This window comes from Oryx dammah, unplaced genomic scaffold (assembly GCF_014754425.2).
Source record: "Oryx dammah isolate SB20612 unplaced genomic scaffold, SCBI_Odam_1.1 HiC_scaffold_15, whole genome shotgun sequence".
Classification (NCBI taxonomy): Eukaryota; Metazoa; Chordata; class Mammalia; order Artiodactyla; family Bovidae; genus Oryx; species Oryx dammah.
The window spans coordinates 43,735,771-43,756,432 of NW_024070199.1; the positions used below are offsets into that span (position 1 = coordinate 43,735,771).

The 20,662-nt window shown below is 60.5% G+C and overlaps 2 protein-coding genes across 4 annotated transcripts; both read left to right on the forward strand.

Annotated features, from left to right (window-relative positions):
• The first annotated feature begins 4,115 nt into the window (after window positions 1-4,115).
• On the forward strand, window positions 4,116-13,042 carry CARNS1 (carnosine synthase 1). Of its 2 annotated transcripts, XM_040256442.1 has the most exons (10): window positions 4,119-4,170; window positions 4,610-4,647; window positions 5,931-6,204; window positions 6,986-7,075; window positions 7,334-7,821; window positions 8,054-8,228; window positions 8,314-8,399; window positions 9,130-9,361; window positions 9,469-9,749; window positions 10,801-13,042. In XM_040256442.1, the coding sequence occupies exons 2-10, from the start codon at window positions 4,645-4,647 to the stop codon at window positions 12,025-12,027; spliced, it is 2,856 nt and encodes a 951-aa protein (XP_040112376.1). In that variant the 5' UTR covers window positions 4,119-4,170; window positions 4,610-4,644; the 3' UTR covers window positions 12,028-13,042. The 2 variants fall into 2 exon arrangements, with proteins under 2 accessions (XP_040112377.1, XP_040112376.1); XM_040256443.1 differs by lacking the exon at window positions 5,931-6,204 and having other exon boundaries at window positions 4,116-4,170.
• RPS6KB2 (ribosomal protein S6 kinase B2) lies at window positions 12,333-20,642 on the forward strand. Of its 2 annotated transcripts, XM_040256445.1 has the most exons (15): window positions 12,333-14,625; window positions 14,961-15,001; window positions 15,101-15,221; window positions 15,641-15,709; window positions 16,645-16,792; window positions 17,842-17,899; window positions 17,994-18,094; window positions 18,171-18,261; window positions 18,346-18,436; window positions 18,552-18,659; window positions 19,317-19,379; window positions 19,512-19,589; window positions 19,682-19,789; window positions 19,875-19,987; window positions 20,222-20,642. In XM_040256445.1, the coding sequence occupies exons 1-15, from the start codon at window positions 14,548-14,550 to the stop codon at window positions 20,409-20,411; spliced, it is 1,458 nt and encodes a 485-aa protein (XP_040112379.1). In that variant the 5' UTR covers window positions 12,333-14,547; the 3' UTR covers window positions 20,412-20,642. The 2 variants fall into 2 exon arrangements, with proteins under 2 accessions (XP_040112379.1, XP_040112381.1); XM_040256447.1 differs by lacking the exon at window positions 14,961-15,001.
• The last annotated feature ends 20 nt before the right edge of the window (window positions 20,643-20,662 follow it).

Here is a 20,662-nt window from a genome sequence, read left to right on the forward strand (position 1 = left end):
GATCCAGACCCTGGCAAGGCGGTCTCCAGCAGGGCCCCTCGAGCCGGGGCTGAGTCACGGCCTTATCTACTCAGAGAAGCATTTTCTGGGCAGTCCTTCTGCAGGTCCTGTTATCAACCTGGGAAGCCTGGGCCAAGGGGTCAGGCCAGAAGAGGACCACTCCCTCCTTGCGTGAACACTTTTACACACGCTGTTCCCACAGGGCTGCGTTACCCTTATGGCACCTGGGTGCCAGTTAGGAAAAGATGTCCCCCTCCAGGTACATGCAGCCCTTCAGGACCGCAGGGAAGTGACCACTCAGCAGAGCAACTTTGTGCAGTGAGCAACCTGCACAACCGCACGCAGCCCCAGTTCCCTACACCCCTGCCCGGAAAGGGGCTCCAAGAAGGTCCCCTGCCTTCTGGGGAACCACCCGAGAGCACTCAGCCTGTGGGAACCAAAGCTGGGCTGGCATCAGCCCAGGGGACAGGGATAGGAATGTGGGGGCAAGCAAAGAAGTGGAAGGGCAGACGGACCTCTCGTGGTTGGGGGACATGGTCTCATCTCGACCGCCACCCACCCCAAACGTCCCCCTATGCCCACACTGTCCAGAGGTCAAGCTTGGACTTCCTGTAAAGTCCTGCTCAGTGTGGAGTCCTGTCCCCAGGCCACAGAAGCAGAGCCCAGAACAAAGGTCACCTCTGAAGCTGACTGGGCCCCTTTGTAGCCATTGCCAAAAGCACCCCTGATCATCACTAAGAAGCTTCCTGACTCCTAATTTGGCAAAGATGCCCACTCCAGTAAACACCCTATGATGCCCCAAGCTAACACCCACCTTCCGGCAGGAATTTTCTTTGTCTTGAGGCTATAAAAATTGGCTATTAACCCACAAAAACTGTCGGTGTTCTCTGCTCTGTCAGGAGGTCGGCCTACTGCGCTCATAGTGTCCACTTTCTCTCTGCTCTTTGTTCTTAATAGACTCACTCCCTTCTGAAACGCTCTGTGTCTGGAAATTCTTTTCCAACCCGCGTTCGGACTGCCTCCACACATAGGAAAGGCTCACTCTCTCTGAGCCTCAATTTCCTCCTACAAATAGTGGGATAACAGCAGCTCCCACCCCAGCCCCAAGAGCACTCCGCTGCGGTCATCTTTACGGGGATTACTGTCTAGTGGAGCTGGGCAGTAGCTCAGGCATGGCCGCTCCTCACCCCACCCCTACCTGGCTCTGCTTGGCCTCGGGTGACCTCCAGGCTCTCCTGGCGTAGACAGAGCAAGACTGCCCTGCCAGCCTGCTTGCCCCCACCCCCGCCGAGTCCCAGGGCTGCCACAGCTCGACCCTGATTTTCCTCTCTGTGTCCAAAGGCAGATGCCATCGCAGCTGGTGCCCAGCCAGGGCAGTCTGGGGGTGGGCACAGAACCACGCTGCTCTGTGTGCATATGCTCTGGCAGAGGGAAGACCCCAGCCCTGCCCCTCACCAACTGTGACCCTCGGCAAATCACATCACCTCTCTGAGCCTTGATTGCCTCATCTATAAAAGGCAGAGAATCATAACTGCTATGGGGTAGGGTTAAGTGAGATACGGAACATAAAGCACTCTGTAGTGCCTAGGACAAGTCACAAAACACTTGCTAACACTATTGCCTTCTGCCAGGCGCCCCATGCCCAGCCAAGCCTGGGCTAAAGGAGGCATCATAATCCCCATTTAAGGAGGAGAAAATGGATGCTGCACTGCTTGTGTTAAAAACAAGACATCAGGAACTTCCCAGGTGGTCCAGTGGCTAAGAGTCTATGATCCCAGTGCAGGGGGCCCAGGTTTGATCCCTGGTCAGGGAACTAGATCCCACATGCCGCAACTAAGACCTGGTGGAGGCAAATGAAAAAATGTTAAAAAACAAGAACAAGACAGCAGGCACAAGATGGAGTCACTGATACTAAGCCCTCCATCACCCAACTGAGACAACTTAATTACTGGCTCTGTTGGTAAAGAACCCACCTGCAATGCGGGAGACCAGGGCTCAATCCCTGAGTCAGGAAGATTCCCTGGAGAAGGAAATGGCAACCCACTCCAGTATTCTTGCCTGGGAAATCCTGTGGACAGAGGAGCCTGGCAGGTTACACAGTCCATGGGGTCAAAAGAGACGAACACGACTTAGCAACTAAACCACCACCACCAATACAGTTCCAGCTCTCCTGGAAATTCTCTCTTTTAAAGCAGTCAATCAGGAATCACCTGACCAGCCCTAGGGAGGTCATCTACCTGATACACTCCTGCTGACCCCCCCAAAACAAAGTGACTTTGCAGGGAATTCCTTAGCAGTCTAGAGGTTTGGACTCTGCACTCTCACTGCTGAGGGCAAGGACAAAAGAATAAGGAGGAGACAGTGACCTTGCCATAACCAACCCACTTTTTTGCCTAAGTATAACTTTTGTGTCTGCTCCCTTCTGCCTATAAAAGTTTTTCATTTTGTACAGCTCCTTGGAGCTCCTTTCTGTTAGCCCGATTCATGACGCATTGGATAACGCTGACAAGATCTTTAAAATGTGCGCTGCTGAATTTTGGGTTTTAATACACGTTAAGTGGCAACGCTCATGCTCTTTGGTGATGTCCATGCCCTCATCCCTCATCCCTTCCGTGGATCTCCGTGGAGCTCAGGGTACTCACACAGCAAGAGGATGGATCTTCTAGGGCGGCTGTGCCTCATTCCAGGAGCCTGGGGCGGCCACAGGGAGGAGCAGAGTGGAGATCTGGAGCAGGGGGGCCCAGAGCAGCCCTGGAAAGCTGGGTGGGGGGCTCCAGATAAGTCGCTTCTCCCCCCAGTCCCTGCTTTGGTAGTTGGGGGTGGTCCTCACAGGCTGCTCTGCCTATAGCTGTAGAAAGGGCTCGAGGCAGCCATCTTTGCCCCCACAAGTGCCACGGGGTCATCAGTCCTTCCCCTCCAGCCCGGGAGGCTCTAGGGATCCACCAGGGGGTCTCTGGAGAGAGGGTCTGTGGGGGAAGACCTGTAACAATGGCCTCCCTGTCCTGGGCGCCCAGCACAGGGAGCTGTGATCATTTCCACCCAGTCCTGGGAGGCGGAAACACACATCATAGGAGGAGGAGATGAAAGGGGAGGTGCAGAGGTCCCGCAGCTGGATTGAGGGGGAATTCACTGAGGCGGACACACCTGAGGACAGAGTGTGAATCTCTGGGTGTGTTTTCTGGGGGTGAACATGTGAGTGTGAGCCACACTCTTGCAGTGTGCTTCTGTGGCTGTTTGGATGGGTGTGTCTGGGGGTAAGGATGTGTGTCTTGGGGAGATAGTGGGTATAACTGTGGGTGTCCAGCGGACCTGAGTGCTGATAGGCAGGGCAGATTGTGTAGATGCCCCCTTTCCTTTCCTGTGCTCAGACCCAGGGGAACTCCCAGCCTGGCCACCCCCTTCCCTCCTGGCCCCCACTAGGGCATAGGGCGTCCCAGGGAACTGCGACTGCCCTCATGGGGGCATCTTACCCAGTGGTCACTACTCTGGAGGGTCCGGAGAGGTGAGGAGGGACTCTGGGGATGTACAGGGACCCCTGTTCAAGAGAGCCTTTCTGGGCACGCTATCTGCTATGGGGCAGGATACTCCTTGGCAGACAGCTGTGGTTGGGGTTGCTTGGGGAGTTCAGGATTCCATCCAACGGTGAGGCACCAGACTGTGAGCCTCACCAGCTCTCCTGGGCACTCCACCCCTGGGGACAAGCCCTGGTACCAGTCTCTGCCAGCTTTCCCTCCCCTCCTCTCCCTCCCCCTCTATCTCTTCCACTGTGGGTCTCTATTTATCCCCCTCTGTCCTCTGTCTTTACTGTAGCCCCTAACCCTGTGACCGTCTCGGACACGCTTGCTGTCCGTTAGAACCTGGCCCTCCCTTCGACTCACTGCGGCTCTAAATGTCTCCTGTCTGTCCCCCTGTCTCTCACTCTGTCTCTCCCTGGCCTGCCCGGCGCCAGGTTGGGATGGGTGGCGGAGGTTTTGGCAAGAGGGGTGGGGCGGGTTCCCTGGCCCGAGGCCGGCGGGGCCCGGCCCCTGCGCCCCGCGCCGCCCCCGCCCGGCACTGGGCATGCCCCAGTCGCTTCTATATAAAGCGGCGCCGCCTGGGCGGGGCGCTGTGCCGCCGCCGCCGAGTCCCGCCGGGTCCGCACGGCCCCGCAGAGCCGCTACTGCGCTCCAGGTACCCCGGCTGCTGCCCGCGCCCCGGGGAGAGCCAGGGAGGGGGCTGCAGGGCAGGGGCTGCGGGGACAGTACTTTGAGCGCCCGCGACCCCCGGGAGGACCCGCGACACTACCTGCACCCCGCCACCCCTCCTCTCCCAGACAGCGCGTGCACACACGGGGGACTCGGTGCGCCCTGCCGCTGGAAGGGCTGAGTGCCAGGACCCCCAGCGCTGCCGCGCGCGACTTGGGATGTGTGAGCTCTGGGTGCGCCCCCTTGGGGTCCTGGCATCAGAAATCCCTCTGTTTCCTTGAAGTGGGGGTGGGGCAGCATTGGGCACCTCGGAGCTCAGGCAGGAGAGGCACGGTGCCTGCCACCTCTCCACCCAGAATCTTAGTGGCTGGAGGCCAGGTGGAGACCCTGGCTGCCCTGACTCCCCCTCTGTCTCTTTCCCTCAGCCTCTCCCATCAGTCTCAGCCTCTCCACCTGTACCATGGTGAGTCTCCTCTCCTCCCTCCCCACAAAGCCTGAGACCCTAACCAGAGGGAGGGCCCAGAGGGCAGCAGCGGGCACTAAAAACCTAGCCCTGGCATGGCCTGTGCAGGCAGCTCAGCCCCGAGACCAGCTGCGCCCACACCCCTTGACTCCCCCCCATGCGCCATGGGACAAGCAGCTGCTGGGGTGCCAGGCACTCCGTCTCTCCCCCATCAGCCCCGGGAGGTGGGCACTCTCCGTGCCCTTTGGCATTCATTTATTCTGCCATGTTCATTATTGCCGTGTGCCCTGCCCTAGTCTAAGTTTGGGGACACAGCAGTGAACCCAGTGTGGGCTCTCAGGGAACGCAACTTCTAAGAGGAGGCACCGAGGCTCAGAATTTGGCACCAGGAAACCAGGATTTGAGTCCAGGTTGGAGGCCCAGACCTCTGCCCTCCCAGCTGCCTGCAACAGGCTGTCTCCCGATGACCGAGGGGATTCTCTGGGTCCAAGCCATATCAGGACCCTGGGGGTGGACAGGGAGGGCACCAGGCAACCCCAAGGCCCAAGGAAACCTCATGACTTGTCCAGGGAGGCCCAGCCTTTCCCCAGAGGACGGGCCCACCTGTGCCCCCACCTGTTCACCCTGAGCCTCTGAGCAGGAGTCAGGAGTCAGCCAGCCTCAGAGGGGCAGGGTATAAGATTTCATGCAAAGAGCGCATTTCCATGACTCAGAACATCTGAAAAGAAGGACACCAGCTTTTTTCTTACTGGTGCCTGGCCCAAGACTGGCCGCATAGCAGATCCTCAGGCCTACTTGGGGAAGATGCTGGGCCGGGTTCACCTACGTATTTCGGTCTCAGCAGAACTCCATGATGGTCTGTGGGTCACTGTGGCCAGAGAGAAGAGAACAGCCCAAGAGTGATCATTGGTCTATCTGCTCATTTATTCTTCAGTCATCAAACACTCAGCAGCACGACAGTGTGCCAGGGCTGCCTTGATAAACAAAACAGGCAAAAACCTCTGCCCCTGTGAGCCACGCTGGGGCAGACCTGCGTGTGGGCCGACAGGGCAGCGTGTTGCCTTCTGCCCCCACCCCTTGGGGCACCGCACATAGAGCTTGCAAAGTGCTCCCACCTGCATGTGCCTGCCGACAGGCCTTCACCCTCCAGTCCAACTCCATCCTCTTTGCTTCCCGGGCCCGGGTCTGCCCAAGGTTAGGAGACTGGGGGGCTTAGACCCTTGGGTGACTTAATGTGGCCCTTGCCCACCCTGCCCAAGACCCACCACTTCTGCCCCCCTCAGCTCTCCCTGGATCCGCTGGGTCCCGAGTGGGACTTCCCCCTGGGCTCCAAGGACCTGGAGGAAGAGGAAGGCCCGTGGGGCGGGGGCTCTGGCCTGCCGCCTCTGGGCTGCTTCCCTGGTTCCTGGCGCCACGACGTGGGCCTGGACTGCAAGGGCGCCCCTGAGGGGGCGGACGCCCAGGCCTGGACTGTGTACTACTACAGCCTCCTGCAGAGCTGTCTGCAGCAAGCGGGCCTCCCGGAGACCCAGGACCGCAGCCAGGTGCCCCGCACAGGTGCCCGAGGGCTCCAGGGAGGTGGGGGGCAACCTGGGGGGAGGGGGGTACCCTCAGCCCAGCCTGCTTTCCATCTCTGTCAAGGTCAGCCCCTTCCCCCCAGGCTCAGGCTCGGTCTGAAGCCAGGGAGGTGAGGTCAGTCAAACTCCGGCAGGCAGGCGTTTCAAAGGGCAATTGGCACCAGTCAAGTCAGAGATCAAGGCTCCCCTCCCACCCCCAGAAGATCCAGCCCTGGGATTTGCAATCCACGTTCAGTGGAGCCAGCGCTTCTGTCGAAGTGTCTCGGGAGTTGCCGTGGAGGCAGCTAGCAGCTGGGACCCAGGACTTCTCCCTTGCTTTATCTGTTTTCTGTATCAGGCAGCCACAGAAGAGTCTGTGGACAGAGACTTTACAGCTAGAATTGGTGAACATCACAGACTTGGTCTCAGCGTAACAGACTGGGAAACGGGTGCAGCGACTCCTCACCCTGCTGCACAGGGACCAAGGGTCACACAGAAAGCGGCAGAGCTCAGGATAGAACCCAGGTCTCTAGGCACCCAACCTCCAGCGTCTTCTGGACCAGCTGCGGAGAGAAGAGGGCAACCTCACAGAGCAGGGGTGGGCAGGCAGCCTCCCTTCCCTCTCCAGCCTCCTCTGTCCCCTTTACTGTTCTTATCCGATAACTGGGAAGGACCTGGGAGGCCCAAGGGTGAGGCCAGGGGCATGGGAGCAGGAAAAGGTGGGCAGAAAGACAGCAAGGGGAGCCCCTGGTGAGCTGGGCGTCATTTTCTTCTCTCTCAAGGCTGCCCTGGGGCGGAGGTGACCTTGTGCATTCTGGGGTCCCCCAGCACCTTTCTGTCCGTGCTGCTGGAGGCTGGGGTCCAAACCCCGGGTGAGTGCGTGCCCAAGTTCCCCCACCCCCTCCTACGGAAAGGGCAGCCCTGCCCTGGCCCGGCCACATCCCAAAATACCCGCCGACCCTGGCAACAGCCTGCATTCCACTGGACCAGCTGCCCTGCTCCGGAGGCGGGGTGGGGGGGTGGGTTCTGAGAGCAGCTGCCCCCTACAACCCAGGGGCCCAGGTGGGAGGTGGAGGGCATGGGGGCATCAAGCCTTCCCTGGCCAGTAACCCTCCTCTCTCTGCCCACAGGAAACATGCTCCTTTGCCTGTCCCCTGCTTGGCTGACAAAGGTGCCAGCCCCAGGGCAGCCGGGTGAGGCGGCCCTGCTGGTCTCCAAGGCCGTGAGCTTCCACCCGGGGGGCTTGACATTCCTGGATGACTTTGTCCCCCCTCGTCGGGCCACCTACTTCCTGGCTGGCCTGGGGCTGGGGCCTGGCTGGGGTCGAGAGGCGGCTGAGCTCGCCCGCGACCTGACCTGCCCCACCGGAGCCTCAGCCGAGCTGGCCCGGCTGCTGGAGGACCGGCTGCTGACGAGGCGGCTGCTGGCTCAGCAGGGCAACGTGGCCGTGCCAGCTACCCTGGCTTTCACCTACAAGCCACCAGCACTGCTGCGGGGAGGGGATACCAGCCCGGGACTACGGATGGTGGAGCTGAATGGCAAAGAGGGCCAGGAGACACTGGTGAAGGAGGAAGTGGGGGCCTTTCTGCATTCTGAGGCCCTGGGTGATGCCCTGCAGGTAACCAGCTCTTGCCCATGAGCTTGTGCAGATGCCAATGGGAGGGGACCCCCTGGATGATTACAGGTCATGCCAGGAAGCTGTCCCCAGCTTTGAGCCCCCACCACTGCCCCATTTCTGTGATAACCGCCTGCCTTCCTACCTCTGTGTCCTCACTGGCTCTTATGATATGAGTGTCCCACCCTGCAGAGGCCTGGGTAGTGAGGGGGCCGCCTTCCCCTCCCTGTTGCAGGTAGCCGTGAAGCTAAGCGGGTGGCGCTGGCGGGGGCGGCAGGCCTTGCATCTATATCCACGAGCTGAGCAGGGGCCAGTGGTGGACACAGTGCTGGCGTTGCTGGAGAAACTGGAAGAGGAGGAGAGTGTCCTGGTGGAGGCTGTCTGCCCACCTGCCCAGCTCCCCTTCCCAGGTGAGGGCCGCCTGGACCAGCCCAGGGTGGAGCTTGGCTTGGCCTCCCGGCTGCTCTGTGCTCAGGCCTCACTGCCTCTCCCCAGGCAGCCCTCCTCCCGGCCCTGAGCTGGCCCTGCGTATCTGTGCGGTGGTGTGTCGGACACAGGGTGACAGGCCCCTGCTGAGCAAGGTGAGCCTGGCTTGGATTCAGGTCACGGTCCTGCTGCCGCACCCCAGCTTATTTCCACTGAGCTTCCGACGACCCTTTGGCAGGGAGGACAAAATCTAGGGGGTGGGGACTTTGGTTGCCTCTGGAAGGCCTCCTGGTCTGACACCCTTCTCTCCTCTCCCACCCATTAGGTACCCCTCCCACTACAGGAGCCCTACCTCGTATGCCATGCTGGCTACCAGGGCCTAGGGCTGAATCCTGTTCCCCTGGAGCTCTTGCCCACAGAAGAGACTGACCCAGGGTCCACGATATGCTTTAGGAGGGGTCTCCAAGCTGGGGATATCAGGGAGGCTTAGGGATCCTCCTAGGTACACAGCTCTGGGCCAAACTGAGAAGAAGAGATTCAGCCTTGCCCTTAGGGAGCTTTAGGATTGGACCCACCAGGCTGGCACAGCACCCCCCCCTCCGCCCCCCCAGCACAGGAGCTGAGGACCTAGGAGCAAGCATACTTGGCACCCTTAGGGAACAGAGACCCCCAGCTGGGCCTGGACCCCTGGGGAGAATCCCCCAGGTGGACCAGATGAGCAGTGAGAGGGGAGGGTGGTTTGTGCAGTTTAAGTCACACTGGAGGACAGGACTTGTTGAATGTCCAGGGAGGAGTGTGGCCGGGATCGTGGCATGGGGGAGGTGTGCTGGGGGCCGGGGATGGTCCCCGGAGGCACCAGCCCCCTGAAGTCTCCTCTCTGCGCAGGTAGTATGCAGCGTGGGCCGTGGGGACCGGCCTCTGCGACACCAGAGCTCCTTGCCCCGGACCCTGGAGGCGGCGCTGGCCCAGTGCGGCCTGGCGGAGGCCTCGCAGGTGGCAATCGTGCGGCACCGCGTCAAGGAGGCGGCCGAGGCCGCGCTAGCCGCCGTGCTGACCCTGGAGGCCGGCCTGAGCGCTGAGCAGCGCGGCGGACGCCAGGTCCACACTGACTTCCTCGGTGAGTGCGGGGCCTCCGGGGATGAAGACGGGCGGAGTTTGGGGGGGACCTCCCCGGAGGCCCGAAGGCGGCCTGCACTGAGCCCACGCGCCCTCCTGCCCGGCCAGGGGTGGACTTCGCCCTGACGGTGGCCGGTCGTGCGCTGACCCCCGTGGCCCTGGAGCTGAACGGAGGCCTGTGTCTGGAAGCGTGCGGCGCTCTCGAGGGGCTGTGGGCCGCGCAGCGCCCAGGCCTGGCGGCCGAGGAGGCGGCGGCTGCGCCGCTGGTGGAAACGATGCTGCGGCGCTCGGCGCGCTGCCTCATGGAGGGAAAGCAGCTGCTGCTGCTCGGCGCCGGCGGTGTCAGCAAGAAGTTCGTGTGGGAGGCGGCTCGCGACTACGGGCTCAAGGTGGGCGGGGCTTTGAGTCCCGGTGGGCGTGGCGAAGGCGGGGCCCGGGAGGTGTTGGCCTCGGGGCGGGGCCTATGCAGGGCGGTCCAGCTTGGGCTTCCCAGGTGGAGCTAGTGCTTAAAGAACCCGCCTGCCGATGCAAGAGATGTTAAGAAACCAGGGTTCCGATCCCTGGGTCGGGAAGGTCCCCTGGAGGAGGGCACGGTACCCACTCCAGTATTCTTGCCTGGACAACCCCCACAGACAAGGGAGCCTGGCAGGCTAGGGTCCATAGGGTCGCGAAGAGTCTGACACGGCTGAACCGACTTAGCACAGAGCCTCAGCGTAGGGGCAGGGCCTATTGCCCCGCCCAGGTTAGAAGTCTCAACTTTTTTTTTGGCCCCTAGCTGAATTTTGTTCCCGCCGGGAGTACAGGCTCCCCTCTCGGGCCACCAGGCCACCAGTCCCAAGCCCTAACCCTGTTGGTTTCCCTACAAACCCAGGACAGACTGCCTGCCAGTAGGAGTCGACCAACCCTTTCTGACACCCTCTCCCACCTAGATCACTACCCCCAACCACCTCCCTCCTGCAACTATCTTTCCCCGGGCTAAATCTTATCGGGCTTCCCTGGAGGCTCAGACGGTAAAGAATCCATCTGCAATGCAGGAGACCTAGATTCAATCCCTGGGTTGGGAAGATCCCCTGGAGGAGGGCATGGCAGCCCACTCCAGTGTTCTTGCCTGGAGAATCCCACGGACAGAGGAGCCTGGTGGGCTACAGTCCCTAGGGTCGCACAGAGTCAGACACGACTGAGCGACTAAGCACACAGCAAATCTTACCCAGCTCCCAGTTTAAGCACTGCCTCCTCTAGGTTGCCTTCCCTCCCCTTTAGGCTGCATTAGGCATCTCACCTCTGCACTTTTCACTCAATCTTCATCAAACACGCTTTGAGCGCCTGGCACTGGTGAACCCTTCTCCCTCAAGGGCTAGGACCATATTCCAGGCCCCATCCCACTGCCCAGTGCCCCATACAAGCTGATCTCGGCCTGTTGCCTTCCTGTGCTTTCTGCAGCTACACCTAGTGGAGTCAGACCCGAACCACTTTGCGTCCCAGCTGGTGCAGACCTTCATCCACTTCAACGTCACAGAGCACCGGCGGGATGAGGAGAATGCCCGGGTGCTGGCGGAGCTGGTGCGGGCACGCGGCCTGCAGCTCGATGGCTGCTTTTCCTACTGGGATGACTGCCTGGTGCTCACAGCCTTGCTCTGCCAGGAGCTGGGCCTGCCCTGCAACCCGCCGGCCGCCATGCGCCTGGCCAAGCAGAAGAGCCGCACTCAGCTGCACCTGTTGTGCTGCCGTGGCCCACCCTGGCCCGCGCCCTCCCTCTATGCCGTGCCCTGCTGTCCACTGGAGAGTGAGGCCGATGTGGACAGGGCTGTCTGCCAGGTGCCCCTACCAGGCGTCATGAAGCTGGAGTTCGGGGCCGGCGCGGTGGGTGTGCGGCTGGTGAAGGATGCCTCACAGTGCCGCGAGCACTTTTCCCGGATCGCCCGAGACTTGCAGGGCGAGGCTGACCACCCGGGCATTGGGCTGGGCTGGGGCAATGCCATGCTGCTGATGGAGTTCATCGAGGGCACGGAACATGATGTGGATCTGGTGTTGTTTGGCGGGCGGCTGCTGGCTGCCTTCGTCTCTGACAATGGCCCCACGCGGCTGCCTGGCTTCACTGAGACCGCAGCCTGCATGCCCACTGGGCTGGCCCCGGAGCAGGAGGCGCAGCTGGTGCAGGCCGCCTTCCGCTGTTGCCTGGGCTGCGGGCTGCTGGACGGGGTCTTCAACGTGGAGCTCAAGCTGACCGGGGCTGGGCCGCGGCTCATTGAGATCAACCCCCGCATGGGCGGCTTCTACCTGCGAGACTGGATCCTGGAGCTTTACGGTGTGGACCTGCTGCTGGCTGCAGCTATGGTGGCCTGTGGCCTGCGACCTGCCCTGCCCGCCCACCCCCGTGCCCGGGGCCACCTGGTGGGTGTCATGTGCCTGGTGTCCCAGCACCTGAAGGCACTGAGTTCCACCGCCAGCCCCGAGACCCTGCAGGCTCTTCACGAGCAGGGCTTGCTGCGCCTCAATCTGCTGGAGGAGGCCCTGGTTCCTGGTGAATACGAGGAGCCCTACTGCAGTGTGGCCTGTGCTGGGTCCAGCCCGGCCGAGGCCCGTCACCGCCTGCTGGGCCTCTGCCAGGGCCTGGGCATTGACGGGCCCCACTACCCCGTTGCCTACTTCTTGTCCCACTTCAAATAGCGCTGGGGCCAGAGGGCAGGGGCAAAGTGCTGGAGGGGGCGCTGTGGCACTCTCTGCTCCCTGGAGCTCTCCCTGCTTCTCTTCCCACGGCCCCGCCCCACCCTGGGCTGGTCCACTCCAAGGCCCCAGGTCTTTCCAGAGCCCAGGGCTCTTTCAACACCAAGGCCTCCTGGACTTGAGGGCCACAAAAGAAAGTATCTGGTGAGCCGCCGTGGGGCCTTCTTGCCCTCTCCAAGGCGTCCGTCCAGCCCCACGGCTGCCCAGGACTCTAGCCGTGGAGAAGCAGCACCTGCACACACAGACACACACCCACCCCCTGCCCCCAGGTTGGTGGGAGTAGGCCCAAACCCAGCCCATCCTTCCTACCCCGACAGGTCTGTTTCTCTTTCTGCGGCCTACAGTAGAGAGCTTGGCTGGCCCCTTGCCTTGAACAAATCCCAACAAAACCTGAGACTAAACCCCTCATCCTCCTACTCTCACCCCCTCATTTAACAAATTCTAGATAGTTCTAGAGCCTGCTGACAACTTTTGGCAGTGCCCCGTCTGCCTCATTTGGTCTGAGCAGTAGAAGCAGGTGACCTGGGGTCAGCAGTAACCAGCTCCCCTCCAGGCAGACACTATTGCACCATTCTACAGATAAGGAAACAGGCTCGGAGAGGAGCAGCCACTGCTTCAGTGTCTTGCCACTGTGATTGAAGGGTTGAGGACAAGATGTACCATCCAGATTTCTGCTTTTACTGAGCCGTTCACCCCCACTCAGCTTCTGGGGCCCGCCCACCTCCTTACCCTCATTCACATGTGGTCCTGAGACAGGTGGACACCCCTCCCATGCACTCTGCACCTTATCCACCTAGCCCTGGTGCTTTGGCCTCAGGCACATCTAACTTGCAATGGCAGAGGAGATGACACTCCTGTCCTCCTTCAGGGGAGGCTCCCCTAAGGACTCTTTCCATGAAGCACAGGAGCTTGGACAGCTCCGCAAGCATCCCTCTCCGAATAAAGGGTTATGGACTAGTGACATGTGCAGAGTCTGGGCCAGGTTTTTGCCACTAGGACAACACTTCTCAAGCGTAGGTAGATAGGGGATGTGGGAGGGGGAAGAAGAGGTAGTTAAGGGCTACCTGTAGCATCTAAAAAGTGAAAGTGCTAGTCGCTCTGTAGCCCGCCAGGCTCCTCTGTCCATGGAATTCTCCAGGCAAGACTACTGGAGTGGGTTGCCATTTCCTTCTCCAGGGGATCTTCCCAACCCAGAGGATTGAACCTGGGTCTCCTGCTTCGCAGGCAGATTCTTTACTGTCTGAGCCACCAGGGAAGGAGAAACTGCTACACTGTCAGGCCTCTGGGTTCAGCACTGGCAAGGGGCGTGCCAAGAGCACCCACACCAGGACCCAGACCTGAGGGTTTCCTGAAGATGGAATTACAGCAAGGGCCAACCCCAACCAGATAACCCTTCTCCAGGCTGGAGACTCAATTCTGTCCATTTGAGTTCATATCTAGCCCCCACGGTCCAACTGGAATGCACATCCAGACAGCTTCCAAATTGTTGGAAATCATCCAAGGTCTGGTCTGGCCCAATTCCCACCCCCAAAACCCCATCCAACAAGAATCCGTGCCCACATCTAAACTGACAGGCCGGGTTTGGCATGTTCATTATTGTAGTGTTGCCAAATACAAGTTCTTGTGCCTGATGCACAGCCCAAGCCTGTATTTATGGGTGGGTTGATGAGACTTGAAGGAATGAACCCTTTTGGGGAGGAACCTGTGGCTCAGACAGTAAAGAATCTGCCTGCAGTGTGAGAGACTCAGGTTCAATCCCTGGATCGGGAAGATCCCCTGGAGGAGGGCATGGCAACCCACTCCAGTATCTTTGCCTGGAGAATTCCATGCACAGAGGGCCCTGGTGGGCTACAGTCCCGTTGGCTTGCAAAGAGCTGGACAGAACTGAGCGACTAACACTTTCACTGGCAACAAAGCCCAGCAGTGAGTTGAATACGGAGCAGTAAATGCTCTGACTTTCAAGTCTTCCAGCCGAGAGGCACATTAGGGAAGCCGTGTTGCAGCCGCCGGCTCCCTTTCAGCGTCGAACAGAGATAACGGTACCTGCCTCTCGCCGCCACCCAGACAACCCGGCAGCACAGGGCTCCAACGGGGCTGGGAATTGTGTTTACGCTCAAACCTGCATGCACTTCCGACTATGTCCCATCCATGCTCAAACTCGCCCCAGAACCAAAACAGTCGCCTTCCAGGAGGCTCTGGTCTGGTGCCGCCCCCCGGGAGCTGTGTTGGGAAGACTGAGCGGCCGCCCGAAGCCTGGGTCCGGCTGGATTCGGCACCTCAGCATTCTGGAACTACCATTCCCAAGATGCCTTACTCCCGCCGCCGACTCGGGGGCGGGGCAGTCTCTTGTGTCACAGGTGCGCGAAGCTGTCGCGGAGTGATGACGTAAGGCCCCGGGCTCCCGGACTGTCAGTCAGAGCGCAGCTGTGTACTCGCGGGTGGGCCCGCTGGGCCGGCGCAGCCATGGCTGCGGTGTTTGACCTGGACCTGGAGACAGAGGAAGGCAGCGAAGGCGAGGGCGAGCCTGAGCTCAGCCCTGCGGTGAGTGGTCCGCCCGGGCGCCGCTTGATCCCGGCTCGATCCCGTCGTCCAGGCGGTGGGATCGCCCGGGCACCCCCTAGCAGAGAGGGCTCGGGTCCCGCAGACGCTGGTTTGTCTCAGATCCCAGCCAGTGTTAAGATCTGACCCTCCCCACACCCCGATCTATCCTGCACGCTCCCAGCCCTTCCCCTGCGTCTCCTTATTCTGCCCTCGCCTCTCCTCCTCCATCGCCTACCAGCTCCCATTCCTGACCCTCTCTTCTGGGCTAAGCAGTCCAGCTTTGGGGAGAGGGAGCCTGGCACCTCCCTTGGCTCTTACCCCTCGGTTTCTCGCAGGACGCGTGTCCCCTCGCGGAGTTGAGGGCGGCTGGCCTGGAGTGAGTGAGGGTCGTGTTGGGGGAGGGGGGAATGGGCTGGGGAAGGGGACCTGAGGAGCGCAGGAGCGCATTGCCCCCGTTAACCTCCTGTGCCTGCAGGCCTGTGGGACACTATGAGGAGGTGGAGCTGACTGAGAGCAGTGTGAACCCGGGCCCCGAGCGCATCGGTCCCCACTGCTTTGAGCTGCTGCGTGTGCTAGGCAAGGGGAACTATGGCAAGGTACTGGCTCTCCTCCTTCCTGACTGGCCTCATAGCCTAAGTTTTGCTGCATCAAAGCGTTTCAGAACTAATTAGACTTGTAGGGACTACCCTGGCGGTCCAGTGGTTAAGACTCTGCATTTCCAGTACAGGGGTGCAGGTTCGATCCCTAGCCGGGGAACTAGGATCCCACCTGTGGAGCTGCCAAAAAATTTAAAAAATAAAATAAAATTAGACTTGTAAACCAGTGGAGCCTCTGACTGAACTCAGAGGGAAGGAAGGAAAAGCAAATCCTCTCAGAATTAGACTTGAAATCTTTACTGCCCCACCCCGGGGTGGGCCTGGGCTTCTTGGTCCCAGTACCAGAGCTTCAGGGTGGAGCTTTTTGAAGATGGGTGGGTATGGAGAGGGAGGTTGATCCTGTCTCCCTTGCCCTACAGGTGTTCCAGGTGCGAAAGGTACAGGGCAGCAATCTGGGCAAAATATATGCCATGAAAGTCCTGAGGAAGGTGAGTCATTCATTTTGCCAACAGCTCATCACCGAGTGACTGCCATTCCCAGTGCACTGTGCCAGGCTTTTCGGGGACAGGAGTGAATGTGCGAGAGGAGATGGTCACTGTCTTGAACATTTGCTTGTTTATCGTCAATTTCGATTATGTTGTTTTGCTGCACTTCTCAGCTGTGGACCCTATTGCCTCCCAGGGATCATTTAGCAGTGTCTGTGTACATTTTTGAGTCATGACTAGAAGGGGGAATGCTACTCAACCCAGTGGGTTGAGGCCAGGGATTCTGCTAAAGATCCTGCAGTGCAAAGATAGCCCCCCACCACAAAGAACCGTCTGCCCCAAACATCATGAGAGCGGAGGTTGTGAAACACCATGTTGTTGTTCAGTCGCTAAGTTGTATCTGTATGGGTTCTGCTTCTGTGAAGAACTGACTCACTGGAAAAGACCCTGATGCTGGGAAAGAGCGAAGGCAGGAGGAGAAGGGGACGACAGGATGAGATGGTTGGATGGCATCACCGACTCAATGGACATGAGTTTGAGCGAGCTTCAGGAGTTGGTGATGGACTGGAAAGCCTGGTGTGCTGCAGTCCATGGGCTTGCAAAGAGTAGGACATGACTGAGCAACTGAACTGAACCGAAGTCATGTCTGACTCTGTGACCGCATGGACTGCAGCACACCGGGCTCCTCTGTCTTCCACTGTCTCCCGGAGTCTGCTCAAACTCTTTTGAGCATCAAGGTCTTTTCCAATGAGTTGGCTCTTTGCATCAGATAGCCATGCTACTACGATAAACCAGTCCCTGGAAAGGCTGGTTGCTGATAGCGGTAGACTGTGGAGAAATGTAGCGGGGTGCTAGAGGCCGGCCAGGGAGGGTCATGACTTCAGGGGGGCTGAAGGAGTCCTGGGCACCCACCTTCTAACCCATCCCTGCCTCTGCAGGCCAAAATTGTGCGCAACGCCAAGGACACGGCACACACGCGGGCTGAGCGGAACATTCTGGAGTCGGTGAAGCACCCTTTCATTGTGGAACTGGCCTATGCCTTCCAGACTGGCGGCAAACTTTACCTCATCCTCGAGTGCCTCAGCGGTACAAACGGGGACGCAGCCGGGGGGTGGGCAAGGCCAAGGAACCAGCGCAGGGAGCTCTGGCGGGGGAGCCGGGAGAGATGTGGGGAGCAGAATGGCGGGGGGCCCTCACCTCACCCATCCCTCCATCCGTCCATTCATGCGTGCATACATTCATTCATTCAGCAAACGTCTGTCCAGCGCCTCTTGTGTTCCTCCCCTGTGTTGGGGTGGATGGGAATGGTGGGAGTTGGTAGAGACGTCCAGAGGGTTGTTCTGTCCGTTTCCACTGCGACTCCGTCACATCCTGGTCCTCTCTCCTGCGTTCCCTGCATCCAGTTAGACCCTAGTCCAAGTGGCTTATTCTCTATGGTGCCCTCCGTCCGTCCTCTCTGCTCTCTGGGGGAGGGGAGGAGCCCCAGCGCTTTCTTCACTGGCCTCGAAGGCTCCAGCTCACTCCCTTCCTAGTGTCTCCTCCACGAACTCCCAGGGTCAGCATCTCAGAGCACAGGATTGTCCCTGCCCTCCTGCTCAGAGCTCCATGCCTCCCCATACCTGCCTGGATGGCCTCCTCGGGCTGGGAAGTGATCGGGGCCTGTTCTTCCCGCTGACCCCAGCTGTACCCACGAACCCCAGGGACTTCATTCCCTGCATGCCATCTCTTCATGCCCTTAAGTCTCACCGCTGTCATGGACTTTCTCTGTCTGCTCACGTGGGGGTGGATTGTGTCCGCCTGTCCCCTCTGTGAGGGTTTTGGGGTTAGGCTCTTGGAGGTGTAGCCTCGGGCTGGTGTATCCGAGCGTCCCTGTGCGTCCGTCTCCCCATTAGACTGAGCGTCCTGAGGGCCATGGCTGGGTCTCTTCATCTCTGTCCCCAGCTTCACCCCACACAGGGCCAGGCACCGAGTAGGCGTCGGTAGATGTTTGCTGAATTGAATTGAATCCCCACGGCAGCTCTGGGAGGCAGGTAGGGCGGGAATTCCGAGCCCCACTCTCCCCGAGAACAAACCGAGACTCGGCGAGCAGAGGAGCTTGGTCCCAGCACGCAGCTGCTAACATGTTTGTGTCACAGGTGGTGAGCTTTTCACGCACCTGGAGCGAGAAGGCATCTTCCTAGAAGACACGGCCTGGTGGGTGTTACCTCTTGCCTCCCTCCTGAGCGGGTCCAGGGCCTAGGCCTGGCTCCAGCCCCGCCCTGGCCTTCACTTTGTCCTGTCCCTGCAGTTTCTACCTGTCAGAGATCACACTGGCCCTGGGCCATCTCCACTCCCAAGGCATCATCTACCGGGACCTCAAACCTGAAAACATCATGCTCAACAGCCAGGGTGCGCTGGCGTGGGGAGGGCTGAGCCCCGTGGAGGGCAGGGGGCTGGGCCCTGACCCTCTAACATTCTCCCTCAGGCCACATCAAACTGACGGACTTTGGCCTCTGCAAGGAGTCAATCCACGAGGGCGCTGTGACCCACACCTTCTGCGGCACCATCGAGTACATGTAAGTGGCAGCTGGCTGGGCCCAGGGGCGGGCAGCACAGTCAGGCAGGGCTTGGTCTGACTGGCGGTTCCACCTGGCCCCCAGGGCCCCTGAGATTCTGGTGCGCAGTGGCCACAACCGGGCGGTGGACTGGTGGAGCTTGGGGGCCCTGATGTACGACATGCTCACTGGATCGGCAAGTCCAGCCTCCTCGGGAGGGCGGGCGTCGGGGCGGGAGGGGGGACCCCTCCCGGGGCAGGGGCGGCCCGTGGGCGGCCTGCAAGGCGCCTCTCACCCTCTGCCTTCTCCAGCCGCCCTTCACTGCAGAGAACCGGAAGAAAACCATGGACAAGATCATCAGAGGGAAGCTGGAGCTGCCCCCCTACCTCACCCCGGATGCCCGGGATCTTGTCAAAAAGGTGGGTTCCCTCTTGCACTCGGTCCTGCCCCATCTTCTCTCCCAGGCCCTGCATGTGTGCCTGAACCCCCTGGGTTGGTGTTGCTGGACCCCCCACCCTGCTGACACACACACCACTGTACGTTTGGAAAGAGAGCACTTGCTGTGGGGTCCGAGACGTCAGCTGTGATGCAGACCAGCTGCCGATCCTGGGCAAGTCTCTGCACCTGCGTGCTAAGTCGCTTTGGTCATGTCCGACTCTTTGCGACCCCATGGACTGTAGCCTGCCAGTCTCCTCTGTCCGCGGGATTCTCCAGGCAAGAACACTGGAGTGGGTTGCCACGCCCGAGTCCTAATCAGTGAGACTCGCTGCTCTCCTCAAAAAGGCAATCTTTGGGGATGGAGGTTGGGAGGGCAGGCGCCCTATCCAGATTGCAAGTTGCACCCCCATGAATTTGTCCTTGGGGCGATGCCAGCAACCAGACACCTTTGCAAAGGATTCGTGGAGAAGGGGGTGCCTTTGGACCAAACCTTGGAAATCCTGAGGGTGTCAGCAGGGGGAGACCACACTCCAGAGCTGCCACCACAACCCCCAACCCCCATGTCACTTTTCCCCACCCCCTTTCTGAACACTCTGTACCTCTGCCCGAGACCCTGACCCTCTGCCCCTGTCCTGCAGTTCTTGAAGCGGAATCCTACCCAGCGGATCGGAGGCGGCCCCGGGGATGCTGCTGATGTGCAGGTGAAGCCATCGTGAGGGGCAGGCCGGGCTCCCAGGGCACCTGGGTGCAGGAGGGGGGGCCCAGGGCAGAGGGTGTTTCCAAGGGAGCCGGGGTTTGAAATGTTGGCATGTTGCTGGGCACTCTACTCACAGAGGCACCCCTTCTTCCGGCACATTAATTGGGATGACCTCCTGGCCCGCCGTGTGGACCCCCCTTTCCGGCCTTCCCTGGTGAGTGGAGGCCCCGCTGGCCAAGGGGCAGGTGGGGGCGGGTGGGGCCCCCTTCCTGAATGCCTCTGACCCTCCCTCCTGGGCGCCCACAGCAATCGGAGGAGGACGTGAGCCAGTTTGACTCCCACTTCACGAGGCAGACACCAGTGGACAGTCCAGATGACACAACGCTCAGTGAGAGTGCCAACCAGGCCTTCCTGGTGAGGTCGGGGGCCTGAGGGGTGGGGGCTGGGGCCGGGGCCGGGGAGCCACTGACCCCGACTGTCGCCCGGCCTCTGCCCCCAGGGCTTCACGTACGTGGCGCCCTCCGTCCTGGACAGCATCAAGGAGGCCTTCTCCTTCCAGCCCAAGCTGCGCTCACCCAGGCGCCTCAACAGCAGCCCCCGGACCCCTGTCAGGTACTGTGGGGGCGCGGCCGGCTCTAGCCGGGGCTCTGCTGCCAACCCCGGGGCTGCCTTGGCCGTCTCGTGACCAGCCTCAGCCTCTGCTTCTTCGTCTACTGTGGGGACTCCTGTGGGTGGGCACATGATCACACGGCCTGAACCCCAGGCGTGGGGACGGGGAGCGGGGAGAGTCGCCCCTCTTGGCCCCAGGCCAAGAAGACGCTGATTTGGCTTTGATTTCCCCTGCAGCCCCCTGAAGTTTTTGCCCTTCGAGGGGTTCCGGCCCAGCCCCGGCCCACAGGAGCTCGTGGAGCCCCCGCTACGTCCTCTGCTGCCACCGCCGCCACCGCCACCGCCCTCGAGCACCGCCCCCCTCCCCATCCGACCCCCCTCAGGGACCAAAAAGTCCAAGAGGGGCCGTGGGCGCCCTGGGCGCTAAGAGCACGGGTGGGGATGCGGGCGGCGGGGCCCTGGGCCAGTTCCAGAGAACCGGGGCCGTGCCTAGGAGTGCAGGAGTGACTGGTGTGAGTCAGTCTTGCTTGGGGTGACCATACCCCGGAATCATGACCACCAAGGGCTGTAGGCTATGGCTGCTGGTTGAGGGGGCGCCCACCTGGCCTCCTGCAGTTGAGCCGTGCCCTTGGAGAATTAAAAGGATCGAATCATGGCACCAACCTGGCTCTTCCTTGG